This window comes from Streptopelia decaocto (genome assembly GCF_964273445.1).
Source record: "Streptopelia decaocto genome assembly, chromosome: 27".
NCBI lineage: Eukaryota > Metazoa > Chordata > Aves > Columbiformes > Columbidae > Streptopelia > Streptopelia decaocto.
This window is the reverse complement of record NC_138682.1, coordinates 54517-71632: the sequence shown is the minus strand read 5'-3', so window position 1 is coordinate 71632 and position 17116 is coordinate 54517. Positions and strand designations below refer to the sequence as shown.

The 17116-nt window shown below is 52.7% G+C and overlaps 1 protein-coding gene across 2 annotated transcripts; it reads left to right on the top strand.

Moving 5' to 3' along the window:
* Positions 1–48: 48 nt before the first annotated feature.
* LOC309450607 (SAP domain-containing ribonucleoprotein-like) lies at positions 49–15789 on the top strand. 2 transcript variants are annotated; one of them, XM_082073579.1, is made up of 11 exons: positions 66–236; positions 598–697; positions 887–933; positions 1455–1522; positions 2506–2557; positions 3898–3971; positions 4174–4202; positions 4555–4577; positions 4867–4935; positions 13623–13712; positions 14795–15789. In XM_082073579.1, exons 1-11 carry the CDS (start codon positions 201–203, stop codon positions 14834–14836), a joined length of 630 nt encoding a protein of 209 aa, XP_081929705.1. In that variant the 5' UTR covers positions 66–200; the 3' UTR covers positions 14837–15789. The 2 variants fall into 2 exon arrangements, with proteins under 2 accessions (XP_081929704.1, XP_081929705.1); XM_082073578.1 differs by lacking the exons at positions 13623–13712; positions 14795–15789 and adding an exon at positions 12589–12834 and having other exon boundaries at positions 49–236.
* The last annotated feature ends 1327 nt before the right edge of the window (positions 15790–17116 follow it).

The following is a 17116-nucleotide window of genomic DNA, read 5'->3' as shown; positions in this document are numbered from 1 at the left end:
GGTCGCTACGCCTGTCGCTCAGCTTCGCTCCGCCCCCGGCGCGCTGGCAGGCCAACAGCGAGCGGAAGGTGCGGGGTGGGGGGACATTGGCCAATCGTGAGAGGCGATGTTGGTTTGAAATTGCCGGTTCAGGACGCGCGGCGCTGATTGGGCGGCGAGAGGCCGGGTGGGGCCGGCAGGAGGCTTGAGGGGGCGACAAGATGGCGGCGGAGACCGTGGAGCTCCATAAGCTGAAGGTACCGATGGGGCCGCCTCGGGCTCCCGCAGCGCGGCAGGGCCGGGCCTGGGCAGCCGGCGGCTCCGGGTCCCCGCAGCTCGGGAGGGTCCCCCGCGGGTGCCCGGCTGGTGCAGGGCCTGCGACACCCACCACTCCCGCGTACCCGGGGCCTTCACCCGGGGCCTTCACCCGCCGCTGCCCGGGACCACCCGTGCGGGCTGGGCCTGAGCCGGGACCCTCCGGCTCGGGGCGGGGTGGGAACCGGGGGGTCCTGGAGCGCGGCTGCGGTTCAACACGGGCCTTCCTGCCTCGTAAAAAACCGCTTTATTTGGACTGTTGGCGCGCTATTTAATTTTTTAATCCATTCGTGTCTTGTGTAGCTGGCCGAGTTGAAGCAAGAATGTCTGGCCCGCGGGCTGGAGGCCAAAGGCAACAAGCAGGATCTGATCAACCGGCTGCAGGCGTATCTGGAGGAGCATGGTGGGTGCCAGGCACTCGTTAGCGGGGCCCTGGTGAGCTCCCGGGGGGAAGAGCTGAGAGCCCTGGGCTTTGCTGGAACCTCCTTGGCTTCCCCGAGCCAAACTCTGCTTGAATACATTTTATCTGAGAAAACAAAGATGTTCCTGAAGTAATTTCCTTCTGCGATTGCTCTGTTGGTTTGTCTCGCAGCTGAAGAAGAGGCGAATGAGGAAGATGTCCTGGGAGAGGAGATCGAGGTAAATCAGTGCCTGGGGCCAGGCTGAGGGGCTGAGCAGCTTATAGCCCAATGAACAGGGCGCTGTGTCTATTTTAAAGCACTGCTGGTGGGTCTAAACCTGCTGGTTTTCACGCAAAAGGCTGCAGAATGCGCAGGGAAGGGTTCGGCAGGATCCGCGCCCCGTAATCCCATGCTTTTGTCACAAAAACCTCAGTGGAACCCAGTTCTTCCAGCCATCGGGGCTATTTGCTGATTGGCCAGCATGTGCCTGGCGAGGTTATGGAACATTTTCCCCCAGTTCCACACACAAAAACATTTATCAGGAGGCAAGACAGGTCTTAGCAGGGCCCTGCTGGGAGTTTTCCATGTTTCTTGTGTCCGTTTCTGGCCTGGGGAACATCGCTCATGATTTTTGAGTGAAGCCCAGACTTCCAAACTAGGAGTAACCCAAAGAGCTTGCTGGTGTTCCCCGGAGTTGGTTTTTTTTTTTTGGCTCATCTGCTCGGACTATTTATTATCTGACCTTTTCTCAACTCGCAGGAAGAAGAACAGAAGCCAGTGGAGCCGACTGTCAAAGCCGAGGAGCCTCCTGTCAAATCGCCCGACGTGTAATTATCATTTTCCAGTAGAATAAAGCGAACGCAGCAGGGGTGCGAGGAGATTTGTACAGCCCCATTTTGGGGCATCTGGGCTGAAGGAGGGTGGTCGGAGCAGTGTTGTGGCCCTTGCAGTATAACTCAGGGTCAGTGTGTCCGTCTGTGGGTCTGTCTATCCGTCCTTGCGGGCAGGAGGGGCCATGCAGCTCCTGGCCGGAATCCCTTCTGGTGAAAGTGCCATTAAACTGTTACCACCTTTTTTTGGCACGTAAACCAAGGAACCTGCATGGGAATCGGGAACAAGAGCTGCGTTTTGCCGAGCGAGAGGCCCTGCTGGGGCAGGTTGTGCCCCACAGTTTTATGGGCGGTGCTGGGGTGGGGAGGATGATGCTGCTTCATTTCCCAACTTTGTTTCTTCCCCTTTTGTTTCCCCTCCTTGAGCCCCAGCTCTGTTTTGGGAGCACAAGCTGTGGAGCTCGCCCGCTCTGTCCTGTTTTCCTTTGGCCTTTTTGACTCTGTCATTGAGCAAACGTGGTGAAATGGGGTTTGGGGCACTGGCACCAGCCTGGGGGGTCACCTGGGGCTTCCCCATGAACCCAAACACAACCACCCTTTGTGTTTGAGAAAATAAAGGGATCAAAAGCTCTTTTGGGCTCATGGTCGAGACTTCGGGCTTCTAGCGAGCAGGATGTTGCTGTTAAGAGCTATAAGATGGGCAGGGGATGTTTTTAGGGTGCATGGGTCTGCACCCTCTTGTGACACCCCCTGGCACTTCGAGCTGTGCCCGCTAAGCCTGAAACAACAGCAGAAGGTTTCTCGTGCCTTAAACTTAGTTAATTGACCCTCAAAATCCACAGAGGGGGTGGGTAAAAGCGTGCAGCTGGTGATCGTGCTTCTCCGCGTCATCGCCAAAGGGGTTTGGGGCACACATGGGGCTCACGGAGGCCCCGCAGCTGCGCGTTCTGACCTGTTTTTCTCTTTCCCGACACCTTTAGGATCACAGAAAAGAAGGTGGTGAAAATAACCTCGGAGATCTCGCAGATGGAGGTGAGGTTGCTCCACTCCGACGTCCCTGAGGTGTTGGTGTCCCCATTCCCAGGCTGTTCTGGGTGTCACTGTGTTGATGTTTCCATTATAAACCTGCTGGATTTTTCCCTTGGTTTTTATATTCTAAACCATCGCTGGCTGTGGAGTGACCTGGTGGGGCGGTGACCCCAGGGCACCTTGCGTTTTGACATCAGGTGTTACAGAACACTTCTTTGAATTATCTGTTAATGCCTTTTTCTTTCTGCCACCAACCACCTCTGACTAGGGCCAATATTCCCCCAATTTTCCCCATATTTCCCCAATATTTTCACTTTGGGGAGTCATCAGTTGGAAAAGAACCCAGAGGAACTCCCAGGTCATCTCATCTTTGTCTTCTCTGACTTTCCCACTTGACATTTTCTGGGCGTACTTTAAATACACACTCTCAGAAGCTGCCAATTCCTCAGGGAAAACTCTGAGTGAGTTTCAGGAATCCGATGGCGGTTCTCAAATCATCTCACCCTTATTTTTGTTCTCCTCGTGCTCCTTAAGAAAGAAAACTGCTGTGAAAACACGATTCTTGTCTCCCTGCTGTTTCGCGCCACTTAAGAGCTGCTTAAAGAGCTCGTTAACAAATCGTTGATGTCACCCTCGCGCCCTTTGTTTTTCCCTAAATTCTGCTGAAACCATTCACAGAAAATCAGCTATTTTTTTAATTGGGTGCGAATCAGATTTTGGCAAAATCTGATGGTTTTGTAGATGGTTTTCGGAGATAAAAGGGGATTATTTTCTCGTACGATGTGGGTTCAGAGAGCGAGAAGAGCAATTCCTAGGGAAGGAATTGGCGATAAATGAAATTCAGCCTGAAATGTTCTCTCTTTTTCGTTCTTGACGCAGTAGAAGTTCCTCAGTGCTCCAGGGTGAGGAGCGATGTTCCAAATCCCTCTTTTCCCAACATTTCTTACTTTGCTGCGCGTCTTTATGCCGCTCCACGCTGGGCTTTTGGCTGCACTCAAGTGTTTCCATTCGAGTTGCAGCTGTTTCTCTAACCTTGAAAAAACACCCAACGCATTTTTGGGCCCTTTTGTAATAATGTTAAATATTTTCCCTTAAGCTTTTGAGGGGATTTAACCCCCATCGGTGTGAACCCTCACGCTTTTTTGTCCTCTCTCCGTCACTGAATTTCAGCTGAAAATCCACCGGAAACGGCTCGCGGGGCGCGAATAGCGTGGCTCTCTGCTGAAAAGCCTCGTGCCAAATAAATAAATCCCCTGAAAACAACCCCCCGTCCCCTCTTTGAGAGTATTTCTTTGCTTAGCGGGGGAAGCAAGGGAAATCTCTTGTCCTTTCTGTCCCGGCAGCGGATGCAGAAAAGAGCCGAACGTTTCAACGTCCCAGTCAGCCTGGAGAGCAAGAAGGCAGCGCGGGCAGCGCGGTGAGTCTCAGGATCGTCAAATTTGGGTGGAAAAGACCGTCAAAGTCATCAAGTCCAACCGTTAACCCAACCCTGGCACCAGGAACGCCGTGTTTCAGTGCCCCCAAAGCAGTTTCGCTCAAGTACACTCGTACTTCCTTTTAAAAGAAATCTCCCGTGCAAGAGTCGCTCCGCCGACCTCATCTCTGTTTTCCTTCCGCAGGTTTGGTTTGGCCACAGTTTCAACTAAAGGTGAGGAAGTGAAGCAGAACCAATCCCTGGGGTGATCTGATTGCAAATATTTAATTATTTCAGAGGGGGGGTGGAAAAGCAGGTGAAGCTACCTGGGTTTTTGCCCCTTTTCCTGAGCTCCAAGCAGGAATTGTAAAATGCGGAGGAAAGTGAATGGAGGAGGTGGTCTGAAGGTGAAAAAGGAAATTCTACAGCGAGCAGAGGAGGAAGCTGGGAAAGGGGCCACCAGTTCTCCCGCATCTGTGGTGCTGGGATTTTTCTGTGCCCCCTTTTTTCTCTGAAAAACAATAATATGCTGCTCCCGATGTTTGTTCTCTAACTGGCTTCTCTTTTTCTCACCTCCTGGTTTCAGGCCTCTCTGCAGACAAACCCATGGTAAGAAACACTTCTCGTTCTGGTGTTTACTGCTGGGCAGGCCCTTAATTACCTGTTGTAATTGGGAGAATGAGGTTCCTGGCTGCAGGATAAGGTGCCAAAACATATGTGGGGTGAGAGCTGAGGTTGTACCTGCGCTGACCTGATTGGTCCCTGATGATGGTTTTCTCAGATTTTAGAGTTTTTTCAAATTTCTCAGCTGATTTTAGAATGAAATGCTGAAAGGAATGAAAATGATTGGGTTTGGGTTTTTTTCCGTATATATAAATAGTTTTCTCTGTCGTTGTAGGTAAACATGGATAAATTAAAGGAGAGGGCTCAGAGGTTTGGGCTGAACGTCTCCTCGCTCTCCAAAAAGGTAAGTGACTCCAGAACTCATTTGCACCCCAATTAACCCCCCGTAATTAGGGGCTGCACGTCAGGGGAGTTGCAGCAACACTTGTCCCTTCACCTGCTGATTGTTTTTGCACCTGTGGCTCTTGATCTGGTTTTGCTGTAGTTCCCACTACTGGATTTTAAGGTGGTTCTTCTGCATTTGAACGGGGAGGGAGGTGCGATCGGTTGGTTTTCAGGTGTTTACTTTGCACCATGTTTCTGGTTGCGCTGCGCCTGTAAAGACTGAAGTACCGAACAACCAGCCAGAGCCTCCTCGGTAGGAAATCGCTCTTTGAAGTACAAACGAGACAAGCTTTGGCTTTGCTCTTAAAGCTGTTTGTTATTCAGGGAGAGGTGTAGAGACCCCCTGCTGCTCCTCGTACCTGGCAACTGGTTGAGCTCGACCTAAGTGCATTCTGTAGCAAACAGGGAGGAAAAGATGAATTTCGGAGGTTTGGGGACGGCAGGATAAAGGGTAAATACCTGCTCTGAGATCAATAGAACCCCCTGCACACCGCCTGAACAGAACTGAGCTTTGCTGGGCCATGAGGAGCCTCGTGCTGCGCACGGTTCAGGAACAGCTGGATCATGTTGGTGCCGAGACCTCACGCTGCAGCCAGGGGAAGAGCTGGGGGAGCTCGTCCCTCCCTGTCCCCACAAAATCAGCCCCTCTGTTCCTCGGAGGGATGAATTTGACCTTTTTTGCTGCCCGTTTCTCCATGTCCCAGCATTCTTGCTTTATTCTGGGGGTTCACTGATGGAGAAGATCTCTGGCATTGGAGATCGCTGTTCTCCCCATGTCCCTCTCAGGGATGGGAGAAGGAGCCAGCATTACCTCTGCGGGTGAGAGGCTGCTCAAACATCGTTAACCTGGCACAGGGAGCTCCCATTTTTCAGCAGGAATATCTGCCTTGTCAGTGTTTACAGCCGTTGCCTTCCCCGGCTTAATAAAGCCGGGCCTTGTGGAAGGAGCCGCCTTGTGCCGTGGTCCCCATACGTGGCAAAAACGCGAAAATGTCCAAATGTGAGGTCTGAGCTCCATTCACCAGAAAATGCAGCTTGTTAGCTACTAATGAGTTGCTCCTCAGTTTTGCAGCTGGAGAGCTGCGGGTGGGGAAAATCACTTGCCCAAGGCCAGGACTTGGTGGCCAGGCTTTGTCCCCGCTTTGCTGCGCTGGGTCTCTGGTTTTTGTTGGTGTTTTCTCCCTCGGGGAACCGAGTTCACTGGCTTTAGAAGCAGCTTCTCCCACCGAGCGGAACATGCTCCCGCATTCCTGGGAGGAATATTATTGGTGACTTTAATTAGCCGGTCGCATTGTGCTCCCCACCTGGGTGTTCTTTATAGCGTTTCATTACGGGGGAGCCTGGCAGTTGTGAGTGTTTACATGTGTCTTGGCAGGTTTTTATACCCTGGTGTTGCAGGAAAAAAACAACCCCAAGAAACAAGTTGACAATAAAGCATTGTCTCGGCGGAGCCGCACTTCTTTTCCCACTCACACTGGGGCGGGGAGGGGGGAGAACTGGAGCTTGGGGGTGTATTTCTGGAAGCAAAGGCGGCTGTGAACTCAGCTGCATCACCCCTCCCGCCCACTCCCTCAGTCCTTTGGGGCAGAAAATCAAGTTTAAAACCCTTTTCCAAAGCGGGAGCGCGGTCGTGCGGAGGGGTTGGCAGTGCCGGAGGCAGGTGCTCGTTTGTCTCGAGGCAGTGCAGGGCCATTAAATTAATTTTTAAGATAAATCAAGGTGGAGTTTTATCTCCCTGCAGCGCCAGCTCTCCCCTCTGCGGCCTCCCGCTCTGTCTCTTGGGATGACATGAAAGCTCCTTGCCACCTCAAACACCTCACCCCATCTGAGCAGATCGCTAAAATAATTGGCTTTTCCAGCCGCTCTTTAACGTGGGGGTCTCAAACTGCCAGACAAGCAATTAGCTGATTAACCCTGGGCTGTGGTGAGGTGAAGTGACTCTGGACTCCCCACGCCGGAGCTGAAACAAAGAGGTTTTGCCTCAAACCTCCGACACGTTCCTGGTGTTCCCGTTCCTCACCATGGGGACCTCATCCCATCCCCAACTCCTCAGGGCCGGGGGACATTTCTGTGTCTGTCGAGCAGCGCGTGGACCCGTCCGTGGCTCTCAAACCCCATGTCGCCGCCAATAATTTCATTTTTCTTCACTCGGCTGCAAGTTTTCCATCTTCCAGCTGGAGCTTTGTAGCCGTAAGACTGATCGAGAGTCCCATGGGTATCCAGGTGGGATCCCGAGCAGTGCAGGATGCTGAAACAACTTCCGGTCCAAAGGCACCGGCGAGGAAGAGTTAAATGTTTTCACGCAACCACCGGTCTGGATTAATGCTGGTTTAATTGTGGTTAATGAGAACGTGTTTTACGCAGAGCAGATAAGAGCCGAGGTCGCCTGCGTGACGCTGGAGCAGAGCGGGGGGCAGTCGACCAGCGGAAAGTCCGCGTGTGTACAAAACAGCTAAATGAGAGAGGTGGGGGGGTGGAAACAATTGGCTTAATTGTTTGGCTTCCAGCGAGTTTGTAATAATGTGCTGAGGAGGAATCCTGTTCCTGGGTAATTTTGCTGCCTGCAATCTTTCCAAACACCCCCTGCCAGCCCTGGATGAGGAGCTATTAACCACCAAGGGAGGGGGGATGTGCTGATGTTAGCACAGGAAAGGAAAAATAAAACACACACAAAACAAAAAAGGCTTCGTGGCTCCGTGTCACGTGTGGTGCCATGTGCCCACAGCTCGGTGTGGTGGCAAGAAACGCCTCTTACTGTCACTGTTGTGGCTCCTGCCTTCTGCAAAAGTGCATGTGCTACTGAATATTCCTTTTTTCTGCCCCCTCCTCCCCCCACCCCCAAATTTCACTTTTTTCTGGTTGTTGTCGGCTTCGTGTCTATTAGACTATACAGAAAATGCGGGCCAGGAAAGCCGGAAATTTGCAGCCCGGTTGGATTTGTCTAGAGAAGCTGATGGTTCATCTGCATCTTGTCCTCACATCTGAGTCTTGTCCTCATGTCAGCTCTAGGTGATTTTTAAAGGATTTTCCATCTCCCTCTGAGTTGGGCCGGTCCTAAAGCAGCTGGATTGAGAGGGAGATGAAAACAGTCCTAGTTTAAACAGGAAAAGAGAGTTGTTTTGCCTTCGCTGTTGCTGAGCGGGGCTGAGTGCGGGTAGGAACAGCGTCCATATCAAAAGGCAAAGCTCAGTCTTAAGGAGCAAAAGAGGCTTTGGGGGCACTTGTGCAGGTAAATGCTGGGGCATTTCCAGCTGCCTCTGGGAAGGATTTACACCAACTGAGCACTAATCCCTGAATAACATATTTTTCTCCCCGCGCAGGTGGGTGTGGAGTTCTGTGTGTGTCACCACCGTGTCACCGCGTGTCCTGCCCATCCCCTCATCCCAGCCCCTCCGTGTTTCTGGCCAAGCTGCCGCTCATGGCCCCAGCAGTTTAGGATGATGGAAAGTGACAAGGTGAAGAATAGTCCTGGCAGCTACAGGGGGTTTTGCACAAGGGATTGTAAGCAAGGCCTCCGCCTTGGGGAGATGTTTCTGTTCAGCCTTTGTCATTTTGGTGGGGTTGCAGTCTTGTTTTGTCACCCCTGCACCCAGATCGCCATGCCAGAGGTGCTGGTGCCAGCCCGTGGCTTAAAGCTGAGCTTAAAATCAGACCCGAGCTTACCAGCAAATGTAAAGATTCATCAGACCTCGGGTTTTTTTCCCTCGTTGTGTTTTTTCTTTGCCCGTTCCTTTCTCCCCCTAAACCTGGTCTCAGGTTGTGAGTTGTGTGCCCAAGGAGCTGGGGGGGCCAGACCCAGCACAGCCCTTCCCATGCTAACTCACACTCTCAGCTGCTGCTGTTTCCTCCGCTCTGGCATTTCCTCTCTGAGGGATACAAAATAATTCCCCTCTCCCGCTACCTCAGCTGCTCTTGGGAATCTCGCTGGGCATCTCGTGGTCACAGTGTTTTCTCCCAGCTTTTTCCTTTCACCTTTTGTGACTCCCCTTCCAGGCAAACCCTCCTGTCCCTCTTGCCACCTGCTCCACTGCGGATCTTGTTCCTGATCTGCCAGGATTTTCCTCAGTTTTCTGTTCCAGACCCTCCTGACTCAGTGCGACGACAGGTTTGTGCTCATGAGAACATCGTACGCCCTTCCACAGCCCTTAAAACCGCGGCTTTCCTGATCCTCTCGGTGCTCGCTGGCTCTCGCGGAACATTTTCTCTGGCCTGCGCCTGGTCAGGGTGAAATAGAAGGAGCCCATAACTGTTTTTTCAAGAGAAATGTCACCTTGGCATCCAGCTGTCCCCTGAAACAGGCCCGGAGGGTCCCTGCTGTTTTTCTTCCCCCCATTATTCCTTCAGAAGCTGCTTCCCCCTCAGTGATTCTGGCAATTCCGCACCCCTGGCGATGTCATTTTGAACAAACAAGTGCCGCGAGCACAGGGTCAGGGGGACGCCCGGTCCCAGTTGATCCTGCGTCCCCGACAAACCTTCAGGGAGTGGCCAAGGGGGGTACCCTGTGCTGGGGGGGACTTGGTGACCTCCCTCTGCCCGCTCATCTGGTTCTTCATCAGGCCCTGCTGTGAAACAGAACTTGGCTTTTGTCTGGAATACAAATACATCTTTCCCCCGCCCCCCCCTGCGCCCCCCGCTATTATGATTCAATCAATGATGTTATTATGGCCCATTCAGGGGCTGGGGAACCATTTGGCTGCAGGAATTTGGAGGAGCGGCCAGGAGCAGGGGGGACGGGATGGCAGCGGAGCCTTCCCGCAGAAACAAAGTCACGTTTCCCCTTTGCACGGGGGACAAAAGTGACTAAAACAGCCCCAAAAAACCCCCTGTGAGGTGCACAGAGGGTTCAACCTCACATGGTTCTGCTCAGGATCACCATCCTTTCCGTCCAGTCTTTTTAATTACGACAATTTAAGCCACAGATTCTGTTCTCAAGCTCCCTGGGGTGCACAGAGATGCTCGACGCTCCATCCAGACCCGGGACCATCTCAAATCCCTTTTCTACCTGAGTGGGTCCCTGGCAGAGGTCTCATAATACGAGGTCTGGGATGGAACAGCATAGTTTCACAGATAATTTAGTGATTTTTTTCCTCATGCTCTGGCTGTTTTTGTTAATTAAAAGGCACAAAAATGAGTGAGGGAGTGGAGTCATCCCTGTGGGGAGGCTGTTCCTGCTGTGGCGCCACTGTCCCAGAGGAATAAACACACCAATTTCACTGCCAGGAGGGTTTAGCGAGTCAAATACTGGAGGAGTGGCAGCTCTTCTGCTGGATCTTCCCCCCACCTCTGCTGGAATCGGTAGCTTTTTGGAGAAATCAAATCACTGAATCATTTGGGTTTGGAAAGACCCTCGAGATCATCTGTTAACCGAACACCAGCACTAATGTGTGTCCCCAAAACCTCATCTAAAGCTTTGCAGGGAAAGGTTAATGTTCCAGTGCTGGTTTTGCGCTCATAGGTTTGAATTGAATGGATTCTTTTGGTGTTTTTTAAAATCTGGAGCTCATGTGCAATTCAAATCGTGTTTAGTCATCACCTGGTCGCCTCTTTTTTTAATAACAGCTGGACCCTCAGAGCGGAAAACTCTGCCAAGCGGCTTTAAGTCTATCGCCCTCCTGTACTGTCAACAGGTGAATCACTCCGAAACAGGGTCCCCCCCAAACCCACCCCACACTGGGGCCAGGGAACAGGAGATGGGAAGAGTCTCCATAAACACCGTGTGAGATCTAAGGTGCATTTGGCAGGCACGAAGGGATGAAAAACATGCAGAAAATCTTTGCAGCCGCGGGCTGTCACGGCTCCTGCGCACAGAAACATCGCACTTAGGTGTTTTTTGCCTTTCCAAGGTGTGTGTTGGAAGAAAGGATGAGGAGTGGGCTCATGGGGGCCCCTTTCCCTGAGCTTGTGCTAAAAAAATGTCGTGGAGAAGGTGAGTGAGTCCAAGAGAGCAGCCGGGGGCTGATCCAGCCTTGCTCATGCTGTGTTAATGAGTGAATCAGGAGCTCAGATGTACAACCAGTCTCTTAAACACCTCCTGCTCTCTGCGTTTCCCATCTTCTTGTGTAAAAAAAGATCTTCGGAGACCGGCAGCTTGGCTGGTCTGGCGCTAGGCTTGTCCCAAGCAGCCAGAGCAGGTTGTAGCAGCTGAAGTGAGCCAGAAGACTGAGCTTTGCTCTAACTTAGAAGTCAAACAGGACATTTCCAAGTCACCAAGTCAAGCGCTGGGGCTTTGGCGGCCGCTCCCCACGGAGGTAAAGCTGCGTTTGATGCTCTTGGGATCCGGAGGGATTTTGGAGCTCCAAAGATGGGCTGGAAGCACAAAGAGAGATGGAAGAGGTGATTTGGGTTGAAAACTGGCCATTTTAGATCACCTGTACCTTCTGTCAGGCTTTTGGAGGAGCAGAGTGTGAAACCCAACGTCACTTCTCATTCTCATGCCCTCAGACAAGGTGCAGATCAGTGCAAATGTCGATTTTTACAGGTGCAAGGCATGTGTGGAATATTTCTGGATAAACGCAGGGGCTTCCCCGCTGCTTCCCATCTCTCCGGAAGGACTCGGAGCCCGCGAGGGGAAGCGAAATGGGAGGAGCAAACCTGCAGAGATGAATTTCAACAAGGCGCTGGGTGACAGCTGCACGCCCTGGGATTGGAGTGTTCCCAAGAATAAAACCATCGTCGTTCACCCCAGGGGGATGAAATTGGAAGCCTGGTTACCCTTGAGTGTTTCATAACCTTTACCTTTGGAGGTCAAGGCCATGTCGTCATTAATCTACCGTCGCCTGGGAGCCCTGGGGCTCTGCTTTTTTATCCCGCCATCCGTCACGCCGCGGCCAGGGACGCACGGCTGAGCAGAAGGCTCCTGTTTTATCCCCTCGCACCCTTCTGCCCGCCCGGGACTCACTCGTGGGGCCTCGTCTCCGTGTCTCCGCATTTCTGATGAGGATCCTTCCAGGCTTCAGCTGCAAATCCTCAGCCCTTTCCTCCCGGGGACGCTTTAATCTGCAAAAAAAAAGAACCACGGCCTCAGGGGCAGGGATTTAAAACCCAGAGCGGGCATTTCCCTGAGCTGCCCCTCTGGAAAAAGCCATATTCTCATTTTTCCTGGGGCTTTTACCAGGCAAACCAGGGCAGCGAGTTGTGACCCGGGCACACGGAGCATCTCTCGGGGTTTGGTCCCTTTGCCCTGGTCTGAATTGATGCCAGGGGCTCTGGGAGAGTCAGACGGGTTCTTCGTCCTGTTACCTCCCCGGCTGCTGATTCCTGAAAGCTCGTTTCACAGAAATCTCCAGTGCTGGTGCTTCTGCCTCCTCCTGAGAGAGAGGGAATGATGCAGTTTAGCGATCCCATTTCTCAGTGGATCCTTCACTCGTTTCAGACCCAGTGCTACAAGCCCGAGGCCACACAGTTAAACCGGGATTTAGTCCCTCCTGATAGATGCTCTCGGGGAAGATTAAAGCTTTGGGATAATGTATGGTGCAAATCCATGGCCAAAAATCCAAATCCACGCTTGTATGGACGCTCCAGATCATGAGAAAACCTTGAGCTTCAGAGTTCCAAGTCTTCCATAAAAGCTTTTATTTTCCCTTTTTCTTTCCCCCACCCCCATTTTTTTCAGACAAACTCTCACGGCGCAAAGGGAACATGCCTGGAAATGGCGAGGTTAGGAAATAAATCCACGCGCTCAGCTCTCCCCGTGGACGCCGGGCGCTCCCGTCAGTGGCCCCGGGGGGTTGATGGATGCGGCGATCGCGGCGTTTTGCCGGGGGTGACTCTGGGTCGGCACCCCATGAATCACGGGCTGTCAGCGGGAGGCGCGAGGCCAGCAGGGCCCGGCGGGCGCATCTGACGCTCTCACGCCAGGGGGGTTGAGTGATTTAGGAGGATGGGGCGGGGGGCGAAAAAATAAATAACGCGCAGCTTGGCACGGTCCCGCGAACCTTCGATTGAAGGCACGGCACTGCGCTTTGCTTTTTTTGGGGCTGTCCTCTTGCTGGTGGGATTGAAGCCAGGCTGGGTTTAAGAGCCTGGTTTAAGGCAGTTAAAGGCCCAGGTTGGGTTTTCTTTGTGCACCCGTCGTGCTGCTCCAATGGGTGCCTTTTTCCTCCCCTTCCCTGTCCCTGCAATGATAAATCCCTCCTGGCGTCCTTTGTTCACGACCCTCTGGTTTTGCCACTTTGCTGGGACGTGGCTTCTTCCTGAAAGCTGGAATAATCCTAAATGGATTGTTTAATTAATTAATCCTAGCTGGAATAATCCGAACGTGGCTTGGGCGCTGGGCTGGGAAGGGGATCCTGGCTGCTGCAAGGATACGTCCCTGCTGTCCCTCCTCATCCTCCTCCCCAAAACAGGGTGATTTAACCTGATGGTTTCACTGTCAGGGACTGGTTTTGGGTGGAGAAAACCAAAGATCGAGTCCAACCATAACCCAGCACTGGCACTAAAATGTCCCCAAGAACCTCGTCTGTCCAACCCTCCAGGGACGGTGACTCCAGCACTGCCCTGGGCAGCCCGTTCAATGCCGGACAGCTCTTTGGGGAAGAAATTCTCTCAAATTTCCAACCTCAACCTCCACCTGAGGCCGTTTCCTCTCATACTTACCCTGGGGTATCACCAACAAAATAAATAAACCTTTGTCTCTCTGTGCGGCAGAGCGAAGAGGACGAGAAGCTGAAGAAGAGGAAAGAGCGATTTGGCATCGTCACGAGTTCGGCCGGGGCTGCAGCCACAGAGGACACAGAGGTGAGAGCTTTTTGGGGGCGATGGGGATGGTCCTGGTGGGGGTAGCACGTCCCTCCCCATGGCCTCAATGTTTCTGAGTCCCCCACCATGGCCTCGATGCTTCTGCGTCCCCATAGCTGTGACCCTTTGTCAGTAAATCCTCGGAGGCTCTCCGATAAAACACAGATTGAGGCGCTGACCCCGTTTTCCAGCGTTTTCTGCTCCGGGCTTTGTTCCGTCCTCTCTGGTTCTGGCCCATCTTTTAAATTTGTCAACTCCTCAGGGCAAGTTTTGTGCTCTTTTCTGGACTTTTTACACTTTTTCCCTGCTTTGAACTGCTCCAAGTTCCAATCTCAATGATTCAGGTGAGGTTTAGGGGTGTTATTTTTGCGTCTGTGTTTTTGTTTGGGGGTTTTACTGCCCAAATGCCGTCCCGCACCACACGGAGAGTCGAGCCTGTGAGAATGAGCTCCCTCCGGCCGGTGCTTTTCCGTTAGGTCACGCTGGAACAAAAAGGGCTTTTTTCTGCCATTGTGTGCACTCAAATGCACCTTTCCCCCAGAGATTCTTGATTAGGGGCTTCTGTTTCCCCCTGGGCTATTTATCCTGCTAAAAATTAAGATTTATATGCCCCTCGTGCACCGGCTTAAAGGCAAATCTGAGAGCCCCGATAGTATATTTAATGCATTTTAGTGTGTCCCTCTCACCTTCGCCATGAATAGGCGGGTGTTAACCCTTTGCCCTTTTCCATTTCCCACCTCCCCAGCGCCGGGAAGGGTTTCCCAGCCTCTCCATTTGCCATTGTTCCCAGCTTGGCCCCTTTGTCACCCGCTGACAATGACGACGAGGTGACTTTAGCGGCAGTGCTGCGTCTCAGGCACCTCTATGGGATTTTTGGGGTGTTCCGTCCCCTTTTTAGGAGCAAAACCTCGTAATTCCCTAAAACCAATGCAGCAGCGCACTCGGAAAGGAGCCTCCGGGCTCTAGGGTCGTTACCGCAAATTTAATAAATCCTCCATCAGGTTGCACACCAGGTTTTAAATAACTTGTCCGCTTGTTTCTTTTGGGTTTCAATTTCTTTTATTTGTGGCTTCTCTTGGCAGGCAAAGAAGAGGAAAAGAGCAGAGCGCTTCGGGATCGTGTGACGCCGGCAGTTGCAGCTCTCCGTGCCTCTTGAGCGCGTGCATCCCCCTCGCCCCCGCCTCCTCTCACCCCCGTGCCGTGTTCTCCAGGTTTTGGTGATGAGCAGACAGGGAATCCCCGCACGTGTACGATTGTGCTGCTTTTTTTTTTTATTTCCCCAAGTTGAAAAATGAAGAAAAGTTGAGCAAAGTTGCCAATTGACCCCGGATCAAGCCCCATGTCCTCAAACAAGGAGGAAAATGTGACGAGGCAGTTGCGAATGTTCCTCCCGCCTCGTTAAGCCCTCGTAGGGTTGGGTCCCCAGGTTCTCCAAGGTTGGTCTTAGGTTGGGTTTTATCTTTTCATGGGTCTCAGGCTGGGTTTTATCCTCATCCCGGCTGCATCTCCCGCCATGGCCTGCACACACATCTGTCCGTCTGCTTGGGCACCGAGGCAAAAATCCTTTTCTCACCCCAAAGACCGGCATCCTGGGTTGTTATTTCTGAGTGTGACCCTGCTGCGTTTGACGCATCTGTGTCCCTCACGCCACCAGAGCCTGTGGGTACAAACCCAGTTTTTCAGAGGCTTTTACCCCATTCTTAAGCAATATATAAATATATTTTAACATAGAAGTCTCCAAACCACTTCTGTTCCACGTTTGTGGCCCGGCCATGTCCCCGGTGACTCACGGCAACACCTCGGACGTCAATTTAAGTTCCCAACGAGCAGCTGAAAGCCCCAGGGTCCAGATGACTGTGCATGTCGGGTTCTCAGTGCATCCAAGCTCTCGTTTAACATCATAACATTATTCCAATTGTTTTTTTTTAATGTCAGATTTTGTAAGATGTATTTTCTATTTGGCTCAACGATCTTTTTCGCTTGAAATGTGGGGCTTTTTAAATTTTTTTTGTGGCATGCCAGGGCAAACGCCACATTTTGCTCTCGGTTTCCTAATAAAACAGCTCCTCCAGGGCAATGGGGGTTTGTGTCGCTGCGGTGAGGAGCAGAGCCGAGGACCGTCCCTGTTAAAACTCTGCGGATCCTCCCGGCTGCCCCGGTCGGGTGTCAATGGCCCCGTGTCACCTTTCGTGGGAACTGCAGAGGGGACGCAGATGTCACCCACATGGCACAGGGAACAGGGCAGTCGCTGCACCTCCCAGCCGGCGCTTTGGGGACCAAGAGTTGTAGAATTTGAGAAGAAGCACAAATACCTTGTGATTTCACCGCGTCGGGTCTCTGTTGGGGACATGGTGACACCAGGAGCCAATGTCATATTGTGGTGTGAGATGCTGCTGGTCCAGGAGCTCTCCAGGAGCTTGGGGACAAGGGAACACTGTCACCGTCCCTGCGCCAAGGGCAGAACCCAGGACACCCAATTTTGCCACTCTCTACTCCGGGGACTGTTCAAATCCACAGAAAATCAGGAGACAAAACCAGACTGATGGCCGAACTGTCCTCTCACGTCCTTCCCTCCATAAGGGACACTGGGAACAGGGAACACCTCGAGTCCTCCTTGTCACCCCGCGGCGCTTCGGGTTTTTCAGCATAGCGGCAAAACCACATCCCTGCCACAGGACAGACGGCAAGTGGCAACCAAGCCACCCAGTACCTGGGCGTCCTTGTCCCCAGCGCTGGGCACAGCTGTAGTGCCGTCGTCACCGGTTCTGGTGTCACCGTCACTGGTTCTGCTGGCTCCGGTGGGGCTCAGCCGAGCTCCTCGCCAATGCTTTAATTACTGCAAGCGTTTTGTGCAGCCAGGCCTGGCTTGCGCTGAGACTGTGGGTGGTCGCCTGGATGTCCCCAGCTTAATTTGTCCCCACCACGGGTCTCTGAATTAGGTCACTGATGGTGGAGGGGAGGGTCAGAGACGTGGGGTGCAGCTCCAGGGGGGACGTGACCAGAACAAAAGCAAACGCTTGTTCAGCTCTTGACATCGTTGGTTTGAAGCAAACAAACAAATCGCCCTCCCACCCCCCGACTTCTGTTCCCCCCACCCCGAGAACACTGTCCCTCCCCCAGGACATGGTCCCCAAGGGAGGACATCAGCTCCGGGAGACAGCCAATGTCCCCAAAGCCGCTTGGGGGACAATCGGGTGTCAGAGCCATGTCCCTGCGTCTGGTCCCTGGGTCCCCCTGGGCAGTGACACCTTCCCCCCCCCCCCCCCGCCCTGTCCCCTCCCACTGTAATTAGCTGTGACATTCTCCGCATACCTGCAGCCCCTAATGAGGCTCCATAAAGGCTCCTCCTGCTCCCAGGGCCACTTGTTAAATCCCAGTTTTACAACTGGGAGCTGGACTGGGAG